The sequence below is a fragment of the Carcharodon carcharias genome, chromosome 9 (assembly GCF_017639515.1).
Source record: "Carcharodon carcharias isolate sCarCar2 chromosome 9, sCarCar2.pri, whole genome shotgun sequence".
Classification (NCBI taxonomy): Eukaryota; Metazoa; Chordata; class Chondrichthyes; order Lamniformes; family Lamnidae; genus Carcharodon; species Carcharodon carcharias.
In genome coordinates this window covers 172,365,007-172,381,820 of record NC_054475.1, presented here as the reverse complement: position 1 = coordinate 172,381,820, position 16,814 = coordinate 172,365,007, and the positions used below count along the sequence as shown (strand labels likewise).

The following is a 16,814-nucleotide window of genomic DNA, read 5'->3' as shown; positions in this document are numbered from 1 at the left end:
ATAATGTGGTGACCAGAACTGCACGCAGTATTCCAGTTGTGGCCTAACCAGCATTTTATACAGTTCCAGCATAACCTCCCTGCTTTTGTATTCTATACCTTAGCTAATAAAGGGAAGTATCCCATATGCCTTCTTAACCACCTTATCTACCTGCCCTGCTACCTTCAGGGATCTGTGGATATGCACACCAAGGTCCCTCTGATCTTCAGTACTTCCCAGGGTTCTACCATTCATAGTGTAATCTCTTGCCTTGTTAGCCCTCCCCAAGTGCATTACTTCACACTTTTCCAGACTGAATTCCATTTGCCACTGCTCTGCCCACCTGACCAGCCCATTGATATCCTCCTGCAGTTTACGGCTATCCTCCTCTCTATTTACCATCCTACCAATTTTCATGTCATCCGTGAACTTCTTGATCATACCCCCTACATTATTGTCCAAATCATTTATGTACACCACAAACAGCATGGGCCCCAGCACCGAGCCCTGTGGAACCCCACTGGAAACAGACTTTCAGTCACTGAAACATCCCTCTACCATTGCCCTCTGCTTCCTGCCTCTCAGCCAATTTTAGATCCAATGTGCCACTTTGCCTTGGGCCCCATGGACCCTTACTTTCTTGACTAGTCTGCCATGAGGGACCTTATCAAAAGCCTTGCTAAAGTTCATGTAGACCACATCAAATGTATTACTCTCATCAGCACCCCTGGTTACCTCCTCAAAGATTTCAATCAAATTTGTCAAACACGACCTTCCCTTAACAAAAGCTGACTATCCCTGATTAATCCGTGTCTCTCCAAGTGCAGATATATTCTGTCCCTCGGAATTCTTTCAAGTAACTTGCCCACCACCGAGGTTAGACTGACTGGCCTGTAATTTCCTGGTCTATCCCTTCCTCCCTTGTTTAATAATGGGTGAATGTTCATAGTCCTCCAGTCCTCTGGCAACTCACCTATGGCCGGAGAGGTTTGAAAATTACTGCCATTGCCCCTAATATCACTTCCCTTGCCTCCCTCAACAGCCTGGGATACATCTCATCCGGGCCTGTGGATTTATCCATTTTTAAGGCCGCTAAACCTGCTAGTACCTCCTTTCCTCTAATATTTCACAGTCCTCCACCCTGATGTCTATACCTGCATCATCCTTTTCCATTGTGAAGACTGACGCAAAATATTAATTGGGTACTGTACCCGCATCTTCCGGGTCCACACACCCATTACCTCTATGGTAATCGGCCCCACTCTTTCCCTATTTATTCTCTTTATGTATTTCAAAAACCCGTTTGGGTTTTCCTTTATTCTATCCACCAATGCTTTCTCATGCATTCCCTCTCTTAGCTTTCCTAATTTCCTTTTTAAATTCCCCCTTGCACTTTTTATACTCCTTTAGGGACTCTGCCAGATTGAGCCCTCAGTATCTGCTATAAAATTCTTTCTCCTTAATCCTAATTTTTATGTCCCTTGTCATCCAGGGTCCTCCGGACTTGGTCCTCCCCTTTGTCTTTACAGGAACATATTTGCCCTATACTCTTGCTGCTTCCTCCTTGAATGCCTCCCACTGCTCTGACACATTTTCACAGAATCACAGAATCTCACACTGCAGAAGAGGCCCTTCGGCCCATCAATTATGCACCGACACCTGACCTACCTACCTAATCCCACTTACCAGCACTTGGCCCATAGCCTTGAATATTATGACGTGCCAAGTGCTCATCCAGGTACTTTTTAAAGGATTTAAAGGAACCCGCCTTCACCACCCTCCCAGGCAGCACATTCCAGATCGTCACCACCCTCTGGATAAAAACGTTTTTCCTCACATCCCCCTAAACCTCCTGCCCCTCACCTCGAATTTGTGTCCCCTCGTGACTGACCCTTCAACTGAGGGGAATAGCTGCTCCCTATCCACCTGTCCATGCCCTCATAATCTTGTACACCTCGATCAGGTTGCCCCTCAGTTTTCTCTGCTCCACCGAAAGCAACCCAAGTCTATCCAACCTCTCTACATAACTTAAATGTTTCATCCCAGGCAACATCCTGGTGAATCTCCTCTGCACCCCCTCCAGCGCAATCACATCTTTCCTATAATATGGCAACCAGAACTACACACAGTACTCCAGCTGTGGCCTCACCAAGGTTCTATACAACTCCAACTTGACCTCCCTACTTTTGTAATCTATTGATTATCGATTGATAAAGGCAAGTGTCCCATATGCCTTTTTCACCACCACACTAACATGCCCCTCTGCCTTCAGAGATCTATGGACACACACGCCAAGGCCCCTTTGTTCCTCAGAACTTCCTAGTGTCATGCCATTCACTGAGTGCTTCCATGTCAAATTACTCCTTCCAAAGTGTATCACCTCACACTTTTCAAGGTTAAATTCCATCTTCCATTTATCTCCCCATTTGACCATCCCTTCTATATCTTACTGTATCCCAAGATGCTCAACTTCAAAGATTGGCCGGGTAGTTAACAGTGTGTCATCCGCAACTTACTAATCCTACCGCACCCCCCCCCGCCCCCCCCACATAGTCATCTTTGTCGTTTATATAAATGACGATTAATAGGGGACTCAGCACAGATCCCAGTGGTGTGCCACTGGACACTGGCTTCCACTCACTAAAGCATCCTTCAGCCATCATCCTCTGTCTCCTACAACTAAGGCAATTTTGAATCCACCTTATCAAATTACCTTGTATCCCATGTGTATTTGCCTTCTTTATAAGTCTCCCACATGGGACCTTGTCAAAGGCTTTGCTGAAATCCATATAAACTACATCAACTGCACTACCCTCATCTACACACCTGGTCACCTCCTCAAAACATTCAATCAAATTTGTTAGGCATGACCTCCCTCTGACAAAGCCATGCTGACTATCCCTGATCAAACCTTGCCTCTCCAAGTGGAGATAGACTCTGTCCTTCAGAATTTTCTCCAATAGTTTCCCTGCCACTGACTCAGTGAGACTCACTGGCCTGTAGTTCCCTACAACCCTTCTTAAATAGTGGAACCACATTAGCTGTTCTCCAGTCCTCTGGCACCTCCTCCGTGGCCAGAGAGGAACTAAAAATTTGGGTTAGAGCCCCTGCAATCTCCTCCCTTTCCTCCCTCAGCAGCCTGGGACACAAATCATCCGGACCTGGAGATTTGTCCACTTTTAAGCCTACCTCCAATACCTTGTCACTCCCTATATCAATTTGCTCAAGAACCTCTCAGTCCCTCTCCCCCAGGTTCCATACCTTCATCCTCTTTCTTTTGGATGAAGATGGATGTTTTATGTGCAAGTAACTGCCCCCAGTCCACTTCGGCCAAATCGTATCTCATCCTAGTAAAATTAGCCTTTCCCCAGTTGAGAACTTTTATTCCTGGCCCAACCTTATCCTTTTCCTGAAGGATCCCAAATCTGAGTTATGGTCACTATCTCCAAAGTGCTCCCCTGCTGATACACTTTCCACTTGTCTGGGCTCATACCTGAATATTAGGTCCAGAACTGCCTCCTCCCTTGCTGGGCTTTTTACATACAGGCTAAAAAAAGATTCTCTTGGAAGCAAGTTAAGAATTGTGCCTCCTCCCTACCTTGCACACTAAAACTATCCCAGTTAATATTTGGGCAGTTAAAATCCCCTGCTATTTACTGCCATATTATTCTTAGACCTTTCTGAAATTTGATTACATATTTGATCCTCTATCTTCCCCTGACTGTTTGGGGGCCTATAGTACACACCCAACAGCGTGTTTGCCCCTTTCATGTTGTTTAATTCCACCCATATGGCCTCATTTGATGAACCTTCCAGGATATCATCCCTCCTCACTGCTATAATTGATTTATTGATCAATATTGCGGTTCCCTCTCCTCTTCTACTCCCTTCTCTATCTCACCTGAATACCGTATAACCATGAGTGTTGAGGTGCCAATCCTGCCCTTCATTTAGCCAAGTCTCGGTCATAGCTATGATATCATACTCCCAAGTGCCTATCTGTGCCCTCATCTCATCTGTCTTATTCCTCAAGCTCCTTGCAGTAAAATATATTCCATTTAGCCTTGCTAAACTCACTTCTTTCTTATCTGGCCTATGTTTCCTCTGCCTTCCAGACTCAACATCTCAGCTTCTCTCCCCTCTGAACTACTTTTCAGGGTCCCATCCCCCTGCCAATTTAGTTTAAATCCGCCCCAGCAGCATTAGCAAACCTCCCCACGAGGATGTTGGTCCCATTCCTGTTCAGATGTAACCCATCCAACTTGTACAGGTCCCACCTCCTCCAGAAACGGTCCCAATGTCCCAGGAATCTAAAGCCCTCCCTCCTGCACCATCTGTCCAGCCACGCATTCATCTGCTCTATCCTTCCGCTCCTATACTCACTACTGTGTGGCACCGGGAGTAATCCGGAGATTCCTACCTTTGAAGTCATGCTTTTCAATTTCCTACCTAACTCCCTAAAGTCTGCTTGCAGGACCTCATTTCTCTTTCTTCCTACATCATTGTTCCCAACATGGATCACAACCTCTGACTGTTCACCCTCCCCCTTCAGCATGTCCTGCAGCCGTTCCATAACATCCTTGACCCTGGCACCTGGGAGGCAACTTACCATCCTGGAGTCCCACATACGGCCACAGAAGTGCCTGTCTACTCTCCTCACTAATGAATCCCCTACCACTATTGCCTTTCCACACTTCTTCCTCCCCACTGAGCTGCTGGACCACCCACAGTGCCATGGCCTTGGCTCTGATTGGCCGCCACATAGGAACCATCACTCTCACCGTTTTCCAAGGCCGATAAACGGTTTGCGAGCGAGATGTACTCGGGGGATTCCCTCATTACCTGCCTGGTACCCTTCTTCTGTCTGGCGGTCACCCGATCCCTCTCTGCTAGCACTTCCTTAAGCTGTGGGGTGACCACTTCCTGAATCGTGCTATCCACGAATGTCTCAGCCTCATGAATGCACTGTAGCGCCCCCAGCTGCTGCTCGAACTCCAAAACCAGGAGCTCAAGTTGCTCCAATCAGAGGCACCTCCTGCACACGTGGTCATCCAGACCGCCAGGAGCGTCTAAGATCAAACAGTGTTTTACTGATGGGCTTGAGCATCTTGGGTTCCCTACCTATTTATATCCAGGCAACTAGACTGTTGATGATTTGGGCAGCGACTGGACCAATAAATAGCAGGTTTCTCTTGACAATTTGTTCAGTGACGTAGATGATTTGCAAACTTTCAAAAAAAATCATGCTGGAGGTCCAAATTAAATCTCAGTTTCTCCTTGCCTGCTGCTTTTAGCTCAATCTTCCCCATTCTTTAAATATATTAAACCACTACACATACACACAGCAGCCTTCCTAACCACTGCTGACAGGACTTGAATTGTTCTAGATATTGACTACTTGTTATTTTTCCACCTCCTACCCCCACAGCAATGCTTCTCGCCTTCCTTGCAAATTTTTGTGAGTAGTAATGGGCTCCCTCCAAGCCCCACCCCCAGCCCAACAAGGAGGTTTGCCACGTAAGTACCATCTCAGAATTGTGTTGAATCAGAAATGTTCTTTTGAAATATTACAAATGCAGTATTGCCTGAATTGTATTTCGGTAGCTTTTTAAAAGAGTTCACTGTCTGGATGTGGGTGTAGGTGTTACTGGCAAGGCTGGGATTTACTGACCGTCCCCTTGGTGTGAGGTGAATGTTAGAAGCTCTAAGTTGTAGTGTTAAAGGCAACATATAGACTTTGAATTCAAAAGGCAATTAGTCTGTTAACTGAAAAGGAAGAATGTGCAGGTTTATGGGTAGAAGGCAAGAGAATGGCCGAATGGCTACCTTCTGTACTGAAACGATTCTGTGATTCTGCTTCTAGGTAAAGAGAGTGGTTATTGCTTTTTGTATTGGGCCTTTCACTGACACCACATGTACGGAGGAGGACTGTGACGTTGTTATGACGTTGCAAATGATGTGTGCCAGAAGACCAAATCCAGAAGGGAAACTTGGTCGCCCTATCAGAACTGTTTTGCAATTTGTATTTATTATGAGATGTGTGCACTGAATTCAGAAGTAATGAGTCCATCAAGAACTTTAGAGATTTAAAAAAAATAAATTAAAATATTTATTAACAAAAAAGAAGATTTCAAGCACATACATAAGACGACAATTACTCAACATAACAAATCCTAAAATTCCTAATTAACTTCACTTTCAGTTAAGACAACAGTCCAAAATAGATTTTAGATTTGAAAACAAAACCAGCAAGTTAAAAACAAAAACAGAATTACCTGGAAAAACTCAGCAGGTCTGGAAGCATCAGCGGAGAAGAAAAGAGTTGACGTTTCGAGTCCTCATGACCCTTCAGCAGAACCAGCAAGTTAATACCCACTTAACAGTGGCATTCCAAATGGCTTTCCCCAACATAACAGACTTACACACAAGTGGCTGGAAGCTTCTTGAAGGCTGTTTCACATACTCCTATTAAATCTTACATGTCCTTCTCCTCACAGCCTTTCATTCTCCTTTTATATGTTTCTCTCTCTTTAATATGTAAATTCTATTTTCCATATGTCTTTGGAATGGTACATTTCCTTTCATATAAAAACTTTCATGTTGCCAATATTGTCAATAACCTTTGGGGAAAAATAAACACTCCTTAGCCTTGCTTATCTGGCTAGTTGTAAACAGACTAACGGGCCGTTGAAATCCAAACAACCCCTCCACTTATTTAAAAATGCAAATTCCCTACACAAATTACATGCTAAACCAGCATCCATGTTGACTCATTAGCATATCAAACATGCTTCTTTTGATAACTCCAAGCTTGCAGCCTAGCTGACTCCAAATGTATTTAAATCACACAGACAGGACCAACTATACTCAGACCCATAAACCTACTTTACAGTAAACCAGAAAAATATTATGAAAATCATTATACTTTTGTAACACAAAATACATGAAGACATTAATAAACTTGCAGAATTAGTATGTAATTGGCAAATGGACCTGATTATAGACAGGTGGGAAGTAATGCATTTTGGTACAAAGAATAAAGAGGACACATACGCCTTGGAAAATAAGAGTCTAAATGTGGCAGAGGATCGGGGATGAAGATGCAAATGTTGCTAAAAATATCAACATCGGTTAATATGGCCATTAAAAAAGAAGCAAACCATGCACTGTGGTTCATTTCTAGAGGAATAGAATTGAGGAACAGAGAAATTAGGCTAAACTTGTATAGAACCTTGGTCAAACGACATTTGGAGTGTTGTGAACAATTCTGGTTACCATATTCTAAAATCTATATAGAGGCACTGGGAAAGGTGCTAAATTGATTTACTAGGATAATACCAGGACTGAGAGATGATACCAATCAGGAAAGACTGAACAGACAGGGCATTCGCTTTCTTGAAAAGAGAGGACTGATGAGAGATTTTTAAGATGAATAAAGGTATGAAAGGGTGGATACTGAGGGGCTGTTTCCTGAACTGGGGAATCGAGAACAAAGGAGAATCGAGAACAAAGGTATGAAAGGGTGGATACTGAGGGGCTGTTTCCTGAACTGGGGAATCGAGAACAAAGGAGCACAGTTTTCAGCATAAGGAGCTGATCATTTAGGAGTGAGATGAAGAGAAATTGTTTCACTCAAGGGATTGTGAATCTTCGGAATTCTCTACCTTGGAGGGTCCTGGATGTTCGATCATTGAATATAATTAAGGCTGGGATAGATGGCTTTTTGGTCTGTCAGGGAACTTCATTTTATTCATTTATGGGATGTGGGTGTCATTGGCTAGGCCAGCATTTATTGCCCATCCCTAATTGCCCTCGAGAAGATGGTGAGCTGCTGCCTTCAACCGCTGCAGTCCATGTGGTGTTGGTACACCCACAGTTCTGTTAGGGAGGGAGTTCTATGATTTTGACCCAGTGACAGTGAAGGAACGGTGATATATGTCCAAGTCAGGATGGTGCGTGTCTTGGAGGGGAACCAGGTGGTGGCGTTCCCATCTATCGGCTGTTCTTGTCCTACTTGATGGTCAGGGATTTGGAAGGAGCCTTGGTGAGTTCCTGCATGCATCTTGTAGATGGTATACACTGCTGCCGCTGGGCGTCAGTGGTGAAGGGAGTGAATGTTTGTGGATGAGTTGTTAATCAAGCGGGCTGTTTTGTTCTGGATGGTCTCGAGCTTCTTGAGTGTTGTTGGAGCTGCAAACTTGCAGGCAAATGGAGAGTATTGCATCAAACTCCTGACATGTCCTCGTAGATGGTGAACAAGCTTTAGGGAGTCAGGAGGTGAGTTATTTGCTGCAAGATTCCTAGCTTGCTATTGTAGCCATAATATTTATATTGCTCGTCCAGTTCAGCTTTTGGTCATTGGTAACGCCCAGAATGTTGATAGTGGGGGGTTCAGTGATGGTAATGTCATTGAGTGTCAAAGAGCGATGGCTCAGTTCTTTCTTTTTGGAGATGGTCATTGCCTGACATTTGTGTGGCACGAATGTTACTTGCCACTTGTCTACCCAAGCCTGGATATTGTCCAGGCCTTTTTGCATTTGGACATAGACTACTTCAGTATCTGAGGAGTCACGAATGGTGCTGAACATTGTGCAATCATCAGCGAACATCCCCACTTCTGATCTTATGTTAGAAGGAAGGTCATTGATGAAGTAGCTGAAGATGGCTGGGCCAAGGACACAACCCTGAGGAACTCCTGCAGTGATGTCCTGGAGCTGAGATGACTGACCTCCAACAACCACAACCATCTTCCTTTGTGCTAGGTATGACTCCAACCAGTGGAGAGTTTTCCCCTGATTCTCATTAATTCCAGTTTTGCTAGGGCTCCTTGATGCCACACTTGGCCAAATGCGGCCTTGATGTCAACTTTCACCTTATCTCTGGAATCCAGCTCTTTTGCCCGTGTTTGAACCAAGGCTGTAATGAGCTGAGTGGCCCTGGTGGAGCGAAAACCAAGCATCAGTGAGCAGGTTATTGCTAAGAAAGTGCCACTTGATAGCACTGTTGATTACTCCTTCCATCACTTCACTGATAATCAAGAGTAGACTGATGGAGCGGCAGTTGCCGGGTTGGCTTGGCCCTGCTTTTTGTATACAGGACATTTCCAGGTATACACCAATGTTATAGCTGTACAGGAGCACAAGTCTTCAGTACCATTGACGGAATATTGACGGGGCCTTTGCAGTATCCAGTGCCTTCAGTCATTTCTTGAGATCACATGGAATGAATCAAATTGGCTGAAGACTGGCATCTGTGATGCTGGGGACCTCTGGAGGAGGCCGAGGTGGATCATCCACTTGGCACTTCTGGCTGAGGATTGTTGCAAATGCTTCAGCTTTATCTTTTGCACTGATGAGCTGGGCTTCCCCCGTCATTGAGGATGGGGATATTTGTGGAGCCTCCTCCTCCAATTAGTTGTTTAATCATCCACCACGATTCACCACTGGATGTGGTAGGACTGCAGAGTTTAAGTCTGATCAGTTGGTTGTAGAATCACTTAGCTCTGTCTATCCTTTGTTGTTTATGCTGATTGACACACAAGCTGTGCTGTAGCTCCACCAGTTTGACATCACATTGTTAGGTGTGCCTGGTGCATGGCCTCTGCACTCTTCATTGAATGCAGTTGATCTCCTGGCTTGATGGTAATGGTAGAATGGGGGATGTGCCAGGCCATGAAGTTGTGGTTGAGTACAATTCTGCTGGTTCTACAATCTCTGCGCCTCTTGGTTGCCCAGCTTTGAGTTGCTAGATCTGTTCGAAATCTATCCCATTTAGCATGGTGGTAACATGATGGAGGGTACCCGCAGTGTGAAATGGAGATTTCATCTCCACAATGACTGAGCAGTGGTCACTCCTACCGATGCTGTCATGGACTGATACATCTGTGGCAGGCAGGTTGTTGAGAGTGAGGTCAAGTATGGTTTTTCCTGTTGTTGGTTCCTTTGCCACCTGCCACAGACCCAGTCTAGCAGCCAAGTCCTTTCGGGCAGCTCGGTCAGTACTGGTGCTACCGAGCCACTCTTGGTGATAGAACAAAGAAAAGTACAGCACAGGAACAGGCCCTTCGGCCCTCCAAGCCTGCGCCGATCATATTGCCTGTCAAACTAAAACATTTTGCACTTCCAGGGTCCGTATCCCTCTATTCCCATCCTATTCATGTATTTGTTCAAGCTGCCTCTTAAACACCACTATCGTACCTGCTTCCACCACCACCTTTGGCAGTGATTTCCAGGCACTCACTACCCTCTGCGTAAAAAAACTTGCCCCGCACATCTCCTCTTAAGTTTTCTCCTCTCACCTTAAATCTATGCCCCCTAGTAATTGACTCTTCCACCCTGGGAAAAAGCTTCTCACTATCTACTTTGTCCATGTCACTCATAATTTTGTAAACTTCTATCAAGTCGCCCCTCAATCTCCCTTGCTCTAGTGAGAACAATCCGAGTTTCTCCAACCTCTCCTCATAGCTAATAACCTCCAGACCAGGCAGCATCCTGCTAAACCTCCTCTGCACCCTCTCCAACGCCTCCATATCCTTCTGGTAATGTGGTGACCAGAATTGCATGCAATATTCCAAGTGTGGCCTAACCAAGGTTCTATACAGCTGCAGCATGACTTCCCAGCTTTTATACTCAATACCCCTGCCAATGAAGGCAAGCATGCCATATGCCTTCCTGACTACCTTATCCACCTGCGTTGCCACTTTCAGTGACCTGTGGACCTGTATACCCAGATCCCTCTGCCTGTCGATGCACTTAAGGGTTCTGCCATTTACTGTATAATTCCTAAACAAAAACAGAATTATCTGGAAAAACTCAGCAGGTCTGGCAGCATCAGCGAAGAAGAAAAGAGTTGACGTTTCGAGTCCTCATGACCCTTCAACAGAACTAAGTAATATTAGGAGAGGGGTGAAATATAAACTGGTTTAAGGTGGGGGGTCGGGGGTGTGGTTGTAGGGACAAGCAAGCAGTGATAGGAGCAGATAATCAAAAGATGTCACAGGCAAAAGAACAAAGAGGTGTTGAAGGTGGTGATATTATCTAAACGAATGTGCTAATTAAGAATAGATGGCAGGACACACAAGGTACAGCTCCAGTGGGGGTGGGGTGGAAAGACTAACAGGGCATAAAAGGTATAGATTTAAAAATAATGTAAGTAGGTAGGAAAAGAAAAATCTATATAAATTATTGGAAAAAAACAAAAGGAAGGGGGAAGAAACGGAAAGGGGGTGGGGATGGAGGATGGAGTTCAAGATCTAAAGCTATTGAATTCAATATTCAATATGGAAGGCTGTAAAGTGCCTAGTCGGAAGATGAGGTGCTGTTCCTCCAGTTTGCATTGGGCTTCACTGGAACAATGCAGCAAGCCAAGGACAGACATGTGGGCAAGAGAGCGGGGTGGAGTGTTAAAATGGCAAGTGACAGGGAGGTTTGGGTCTTTCTTGCGGACAGACCGCAGGTATTCTGCAAAGCGGTCGCCCAGTTTACATTTGGTCTCTCCAATGTAGAGGAGACCACATTGGGACCAACGAATGCAGTAGACTAAGTTGGGGGAAATGCAAGTGAAATGCTGCTTCACTTGAAAGGATTGTTTGGGCCCTTGGACGGTGAGGAGAGAGGAAGTGAAGGGGCAGATGTTGCATCTTTTGCGTGGGCATGGGGAGGTGCCATAGGTGGGGCTTGAGGAGTAGGGGGGTGATGGAAGAGTGGACCAGGGTGTCCTGGATGCCTCATCCAATGCCTCAACAAGAAACTTTTTCTCTCAAGTGCTAAGGAACGCAAGCTCCAACAACTCATCGACACCAACACCCATCTAGGACCCTTCACCCCTGCCTGTCACTCCGTCCCCACCCCATCTTTCAATCCCAGCCCCGGCCGTGTATTCACTATACCCCCTGACCTTCCCCTCTCCAACGCTGAACATTCAGTGCTCAGCAAAGGACTTGGTTTCATACTCTTACGCCCTCATCTCAATGAGTTTTCGTCTCGGCACAATGCTGAACTCTTCTTTCGCCGTCTTCATCTCCGTCTCCGTGCTCACTTCTTTGGGCAGGAGTCCTCTCCCTGTTCAACGGATCCTTTTATCCACCTCCAATACTCTCCCTCCACCTGGACCCTTCCCTCTGGATTCTTATCTTCTCTTGATCTTTTCATTGAGAACTGTCGGCGTGACATTAGTCGTCTCAATTTCTCTGCTCCTCTCACCCATTCTAATCTGTCTCTCTCTGAACTTACTGCAGTTCGTTCTCTCAGGTCCAACCCCAACATTGTCATCAAACCCGCTGACAAGGGTGGTGCTGTTGTTATCTGGCACACTGACCTCTACCTCGCGGAGGCTGAGCATCAACTCGCAGACACTTCCTCCTACCTCTCCCTGGACCATGACCCCACCACTGAACATCAAGCCATTGTTTCCAGGACTGTCACTGACCTCACCTCCTCTGGAGATCTTCCTCCCACATCTTCCAACCTGATAGTCGCCCAACCTCAGACGGCCCGCTTCTACCTCCTACCCAAAATCCACAAACAGAACTGTCCCAGCAGACCGATCGTGTCAGCCCGTTCCTGCCCCACGGAACTCATTTCTCGTTATCTTGACTCCCTTCTCTCTCCCCTTGTCCAGTCCCTTCCCACCTACATCCGTGATTCCTCTGACACCTTAAGTCACATCAATAATTTCCAGTTCCCTGGCCCCAACCGCTTCCTCTTCACCATGGATGTCCAATCCCTCTACACCTCCATCCCCCACCAGGATGGTCTGAGGGCCCTTAGCTTCTTCCTCGAACAGTGGCCCGAACAATTCCCATCCGCCACTACTCTCCTCCGTCTGGCTGAACTTGTTCTCACACTGAACAATTTCTCCTTTAACTCCTCTCACTTCCTCCAAATAAAAGGTGTGGCTATGGGTACCCGCATGGGCCCCAGCTATGCCTGTCTCTTTATGGGGTACGTGGAACATTCTCTTGTTCCAGTCCTAGTCCGGCCCCCTCCCACAACTCTTTCTCCGGTTCATCGATGATTACTTCGGTGCTGCTTCATGCTCTCGTCGGGACTTAGAAAAATTTATTAATTTTGCTTCCAATCTCCACCCCTCCATCATTTTCACATGGTCCATCTCTGACATTTCCCTTCCTTTCCTTGACACCTCTGTCTCAATTTCTGGTGATAGACTGCCTACCAATATCCATTACAAGCCTACCGACTCCCACAGCTACCTCGACTACAGCTCCTCATACCCTGCTTCCTGTAAGGACTTCATCCCATTCTCTCAGTTCCTTCGCCTCCGTCGCATCTGTTCTGATGATGCTACCTTCAAAAGCAGTTCCTCTGACATGTCCTCCTTCTTCCTTAATCGAGGTTTTCCACCCACGGTTGTTGACAGGGCCCTCAACCGTGTCTGGCCCATGTCCTGCGCATCTGTCCTCACACCTTCTGCTCCCTCCCAGAAACATGATAGGGTCCCCCTTGTCCTCACTTATCCTCACCCCACCAGCCTCCACATTCAAAGGATCATCCTCCACCATTTACGCCAACTCCAGCATGATGCCACCACCAAACACATTTTCCCTTCACCCCCCCCCCCTCCCCCACTCGCGGCATTCCGTAGTGATAGTTCCCTCCGGGACACCCTGGTCCACTCCTCCATCATCCCCTACTCCTCAAGCCCCACCTATGGCACTTCCCCATGCCCACGCAAAAGATGCAACACCTGCTCCTTCACTTCCTCTCTCCTCACTGTCCAAGTGCCCTAACACTCCTTTCAAGTGAAGCAGCATTTCACTTGCATTTCCCCTAACTTAGCCTACTGCATTTGTTGCTCCCAATGTGGTCTCCTCTACATTGGAGAGACCAAATATAAACTGAGCGACCGCTTTGCAGAATACCTGCGGTCTGTCCGCAAGAAAGACCCAAACTCCCCTGTCGCTTGCCATTTTAACACTCCACCCTGCTCTCTTGCCCACGTGTCTGTCCTTGGCTTGCTGCCTTGGCTTGTTCCAGTGAAGCCCAACGCACATTGGAGGAACAGCACCTCATCTTCCGACTAGGCATTTACAGCCTTCCGGACTGAATATTGAATTCAACAACTTTAGATCTTGAACTCCCTCCTCCATCCCCACCCCCTTTCCGTTTCTTCCCCCTTCCTTTTGTTTTTTCCAATAATTTATATAGATTTTTCTTTTCCCACCTATTTCCATTATTTTTAAATCTTTTATGCCCTGTTAGTCTTTTCACCCCACCCCCACTAGAGCTGTACCTTGTGTGTCCTGCCATCCATTCTTAATTAGCACATTCGTTTAGATAATATCACCACCTTCAACACCTCTTTGTTCTTTTGTCTGTGACATCTTTTGATTATCTGCTCCTATCACTGCTTGCTTGTCCCTACAACCACACACCCACAAACCCCCCTCCCCCCGCAACCTTAAACCAGCTTATATTTCACCCCTCTCCTAATATTACTCAGTTCTGTTGAAGGGTCATGAGGATTCGAAACGTCCACTCTTTTCTTTTCCACCAATGCTGCCAGACCTGCTGAATTTTTCCAGCTAATTCTGTTTTTGTTTTTGTTTTGGATTTCCAGCATCCGCAATTTTGTTTTTATTACCAAATAATTCCTACCTGTATTAGACCTTCCAAAATGCATTACCAGGCTTTTGTCCAGATTAAACCCCATCTGCCATTTCTCCGCCCAAGTCTCCAACAGATCTATATCCCATTGTATCCTTTGACAATCCTCTTCACTATCTGCAACTGCTCCAACCTTAGTGTCGTCTGCAAACTTACTAATTGGCCCAGTTACATTTTCCTCCAAATCGTTTACATATACTACAAACAGCAAAGGTCCCAGCACTGATCCCTGCGGAACACCACTAGTCACAGCTCTCCATTCAGAAAAGCACCCTTCTGCTGCTACCCTCTTTCTTCTATGACCAAGCCAATTCTGTATCCATCTTGCCAGCTCACCTCTGATCCCGTGCGACTTTACCTTCTGTACCAGTCTGCCATGAGGGACCTTGTCAAAGGCCTTACAGAAATCCAAGTAGATAACATCGACTGCCCTTCGTCGATCATCTCTGTCACTTCCTTGAAAAACTCGACCAAGTTAGTGTACCACGACCTCCCCTTCACACAACCATGCTGCCTTTCACTAATACGCCCATTTGCTTCCAAATGGTAGTAAATCTTGTCATGAAGACTCTTCTCCAATCATTTCCCTACCACCGACGTAAGACTTGAAGCCCCCCACTCAGAGTACGTTCTGCACCCTTGCCACACTCAGTGCTTCCTCCAAGTGGTGTTCAACATAGAGGACCACTGATTCATTGGCTGAGGGAGGGTGATTCTTGGTAAGTAGCAGGAGGTTTCCTTGCCCATATTTGACCTGATGCCATGAGACTTCATGGAGTTCAGAGTAGATATTGAGAACTCTCAGGGCAACTTTCTCCTGACTGTATACCACTGTGCCGCCACCTCTGCTGGCTCTGTCCTGCTGGTGGGACAGGACATACCCAGGGATGGTAATGGTGGTGCCTGGGACATTATCTGTAAACTATGATTCTGTGAATATGACAATGTCAAGCTGTAGATTGTCGCTTTACTAGCCTGTGAGACTGATCTCCCAATTTTGGCACAAGCCCCCAGATGTTAGTGAGGAGGACAGGGCTGCGTTTACCGTTGTTGTTTCCAGTGCCTTGGCTAATGTCAGGTGGTCCATCCAGTTTTATACCTTATTGACCTTTTAGTGGTTTGTTAGGCCATTTCAGAGGGCAGTTAAGAGTCAGCCACATTCCTGTGGACCTGGAGTTACATGCAGGGCATGGAAGTGCAGATTTCCTTCCCTAAAGGACATTAGTGATTTTACAACCGTTGACAATGGTTTCAGTGGTTTAATTCCAGATTTTATTGATTGAATTCAAATTCTGCTGTGATGGGATTTGACCTGGGTCCTCAGAGCATTACCCTGGGCCTCTGGATTACTCGTCCAGTGACAATCCACTATGCTATCACCTCCCCTTGAGGACAGTGGGGAGCAGACTGGAAAGTGGAGTTGAAGCACAAGATCAGCTAGCATCAGATTGAATGGTGGAGCAGGCTCCCTGGGCGATATGGTCTTCTCCTGCTCCTGTTTCTTATATTCTTCTTAAAGAAATGATTATTCACTTGTGGGGGAGCCCAAAACAGGGAACCATAAATAGAAAATAAAAAGAAACTTCTTAATCCGAGAACGTGATAAGAATGTAGAACTTGCTAGCACAGAGTAGCTGAGGTGACTAGCACAAATGCATTTAAAGAGAAGTTGGATAAACACGGAGGAGAAAGGAATGGAAGGATATTCTGATAGGGTGAGATGAAATGAGTGGGAGGAGACTTATGTGGAGCATAAACACTGGCATGGGCCTGTTTCTCTGCTGTATAATCTATGGAATAATTAGTATTGTAAATACAAATCGAGTTGGAGCCCTAGGGAGGTTGGGTGGGACTGTGTGGAAGATATACTGTGGTCGGGTATCACCAGAGAAGAGCCTGAGGGGTGGTATGAGAAATTTTGCTGTTGGATTGTTGATATATTTTTTGTATAGAACAAACAAGGGGGCATGTCAAATTAGATTTCGGAATGAGTAATGAACCAGATTTAGCTAACAGCCTAAATTTGCAGGGACATTTATTTAATAACAATCATAATATAATTGTGTTCAATGTAGTGCTTGAAATGGAGAAACATGAAGCAGCTGCTAAGATTCTGGAGGTGAGAGTGACTGCCCTTGACATCAGGTAGCATTTGACCGAGTGTGGCATCAAGGAGCTCCAGCTAAACTGGAGTCACTGGGAATCAGGGAT

The 16,814-nt window shown here is 46.0% G+C and overlaps 1 protein-coding gene across 3 annotated transcripts in view; it reads left to right on the top strand.

The window, feature by feature from the left end:
* Positions 1-16,814, top strand: part of pabir2 (PABIR family member 2) — a 170,938-nt gene that overhangs the window by 102,477 nt on the left and 51,647 nt on the right. For all 3 annotated transcript variants that reach the window (XM_041194832.1, XM_041194831.1, XM_041194833.1), the window contains one exon: positions 5,408-5,496. In XM_041194832.1, coding sequence (XP_041050766.1) covers positions 5,408-5,496 — 89 coding nt within the window. The remainder of the gene's footprint in view (positions 1-5,407; positions 5,497-16,814) is intronic.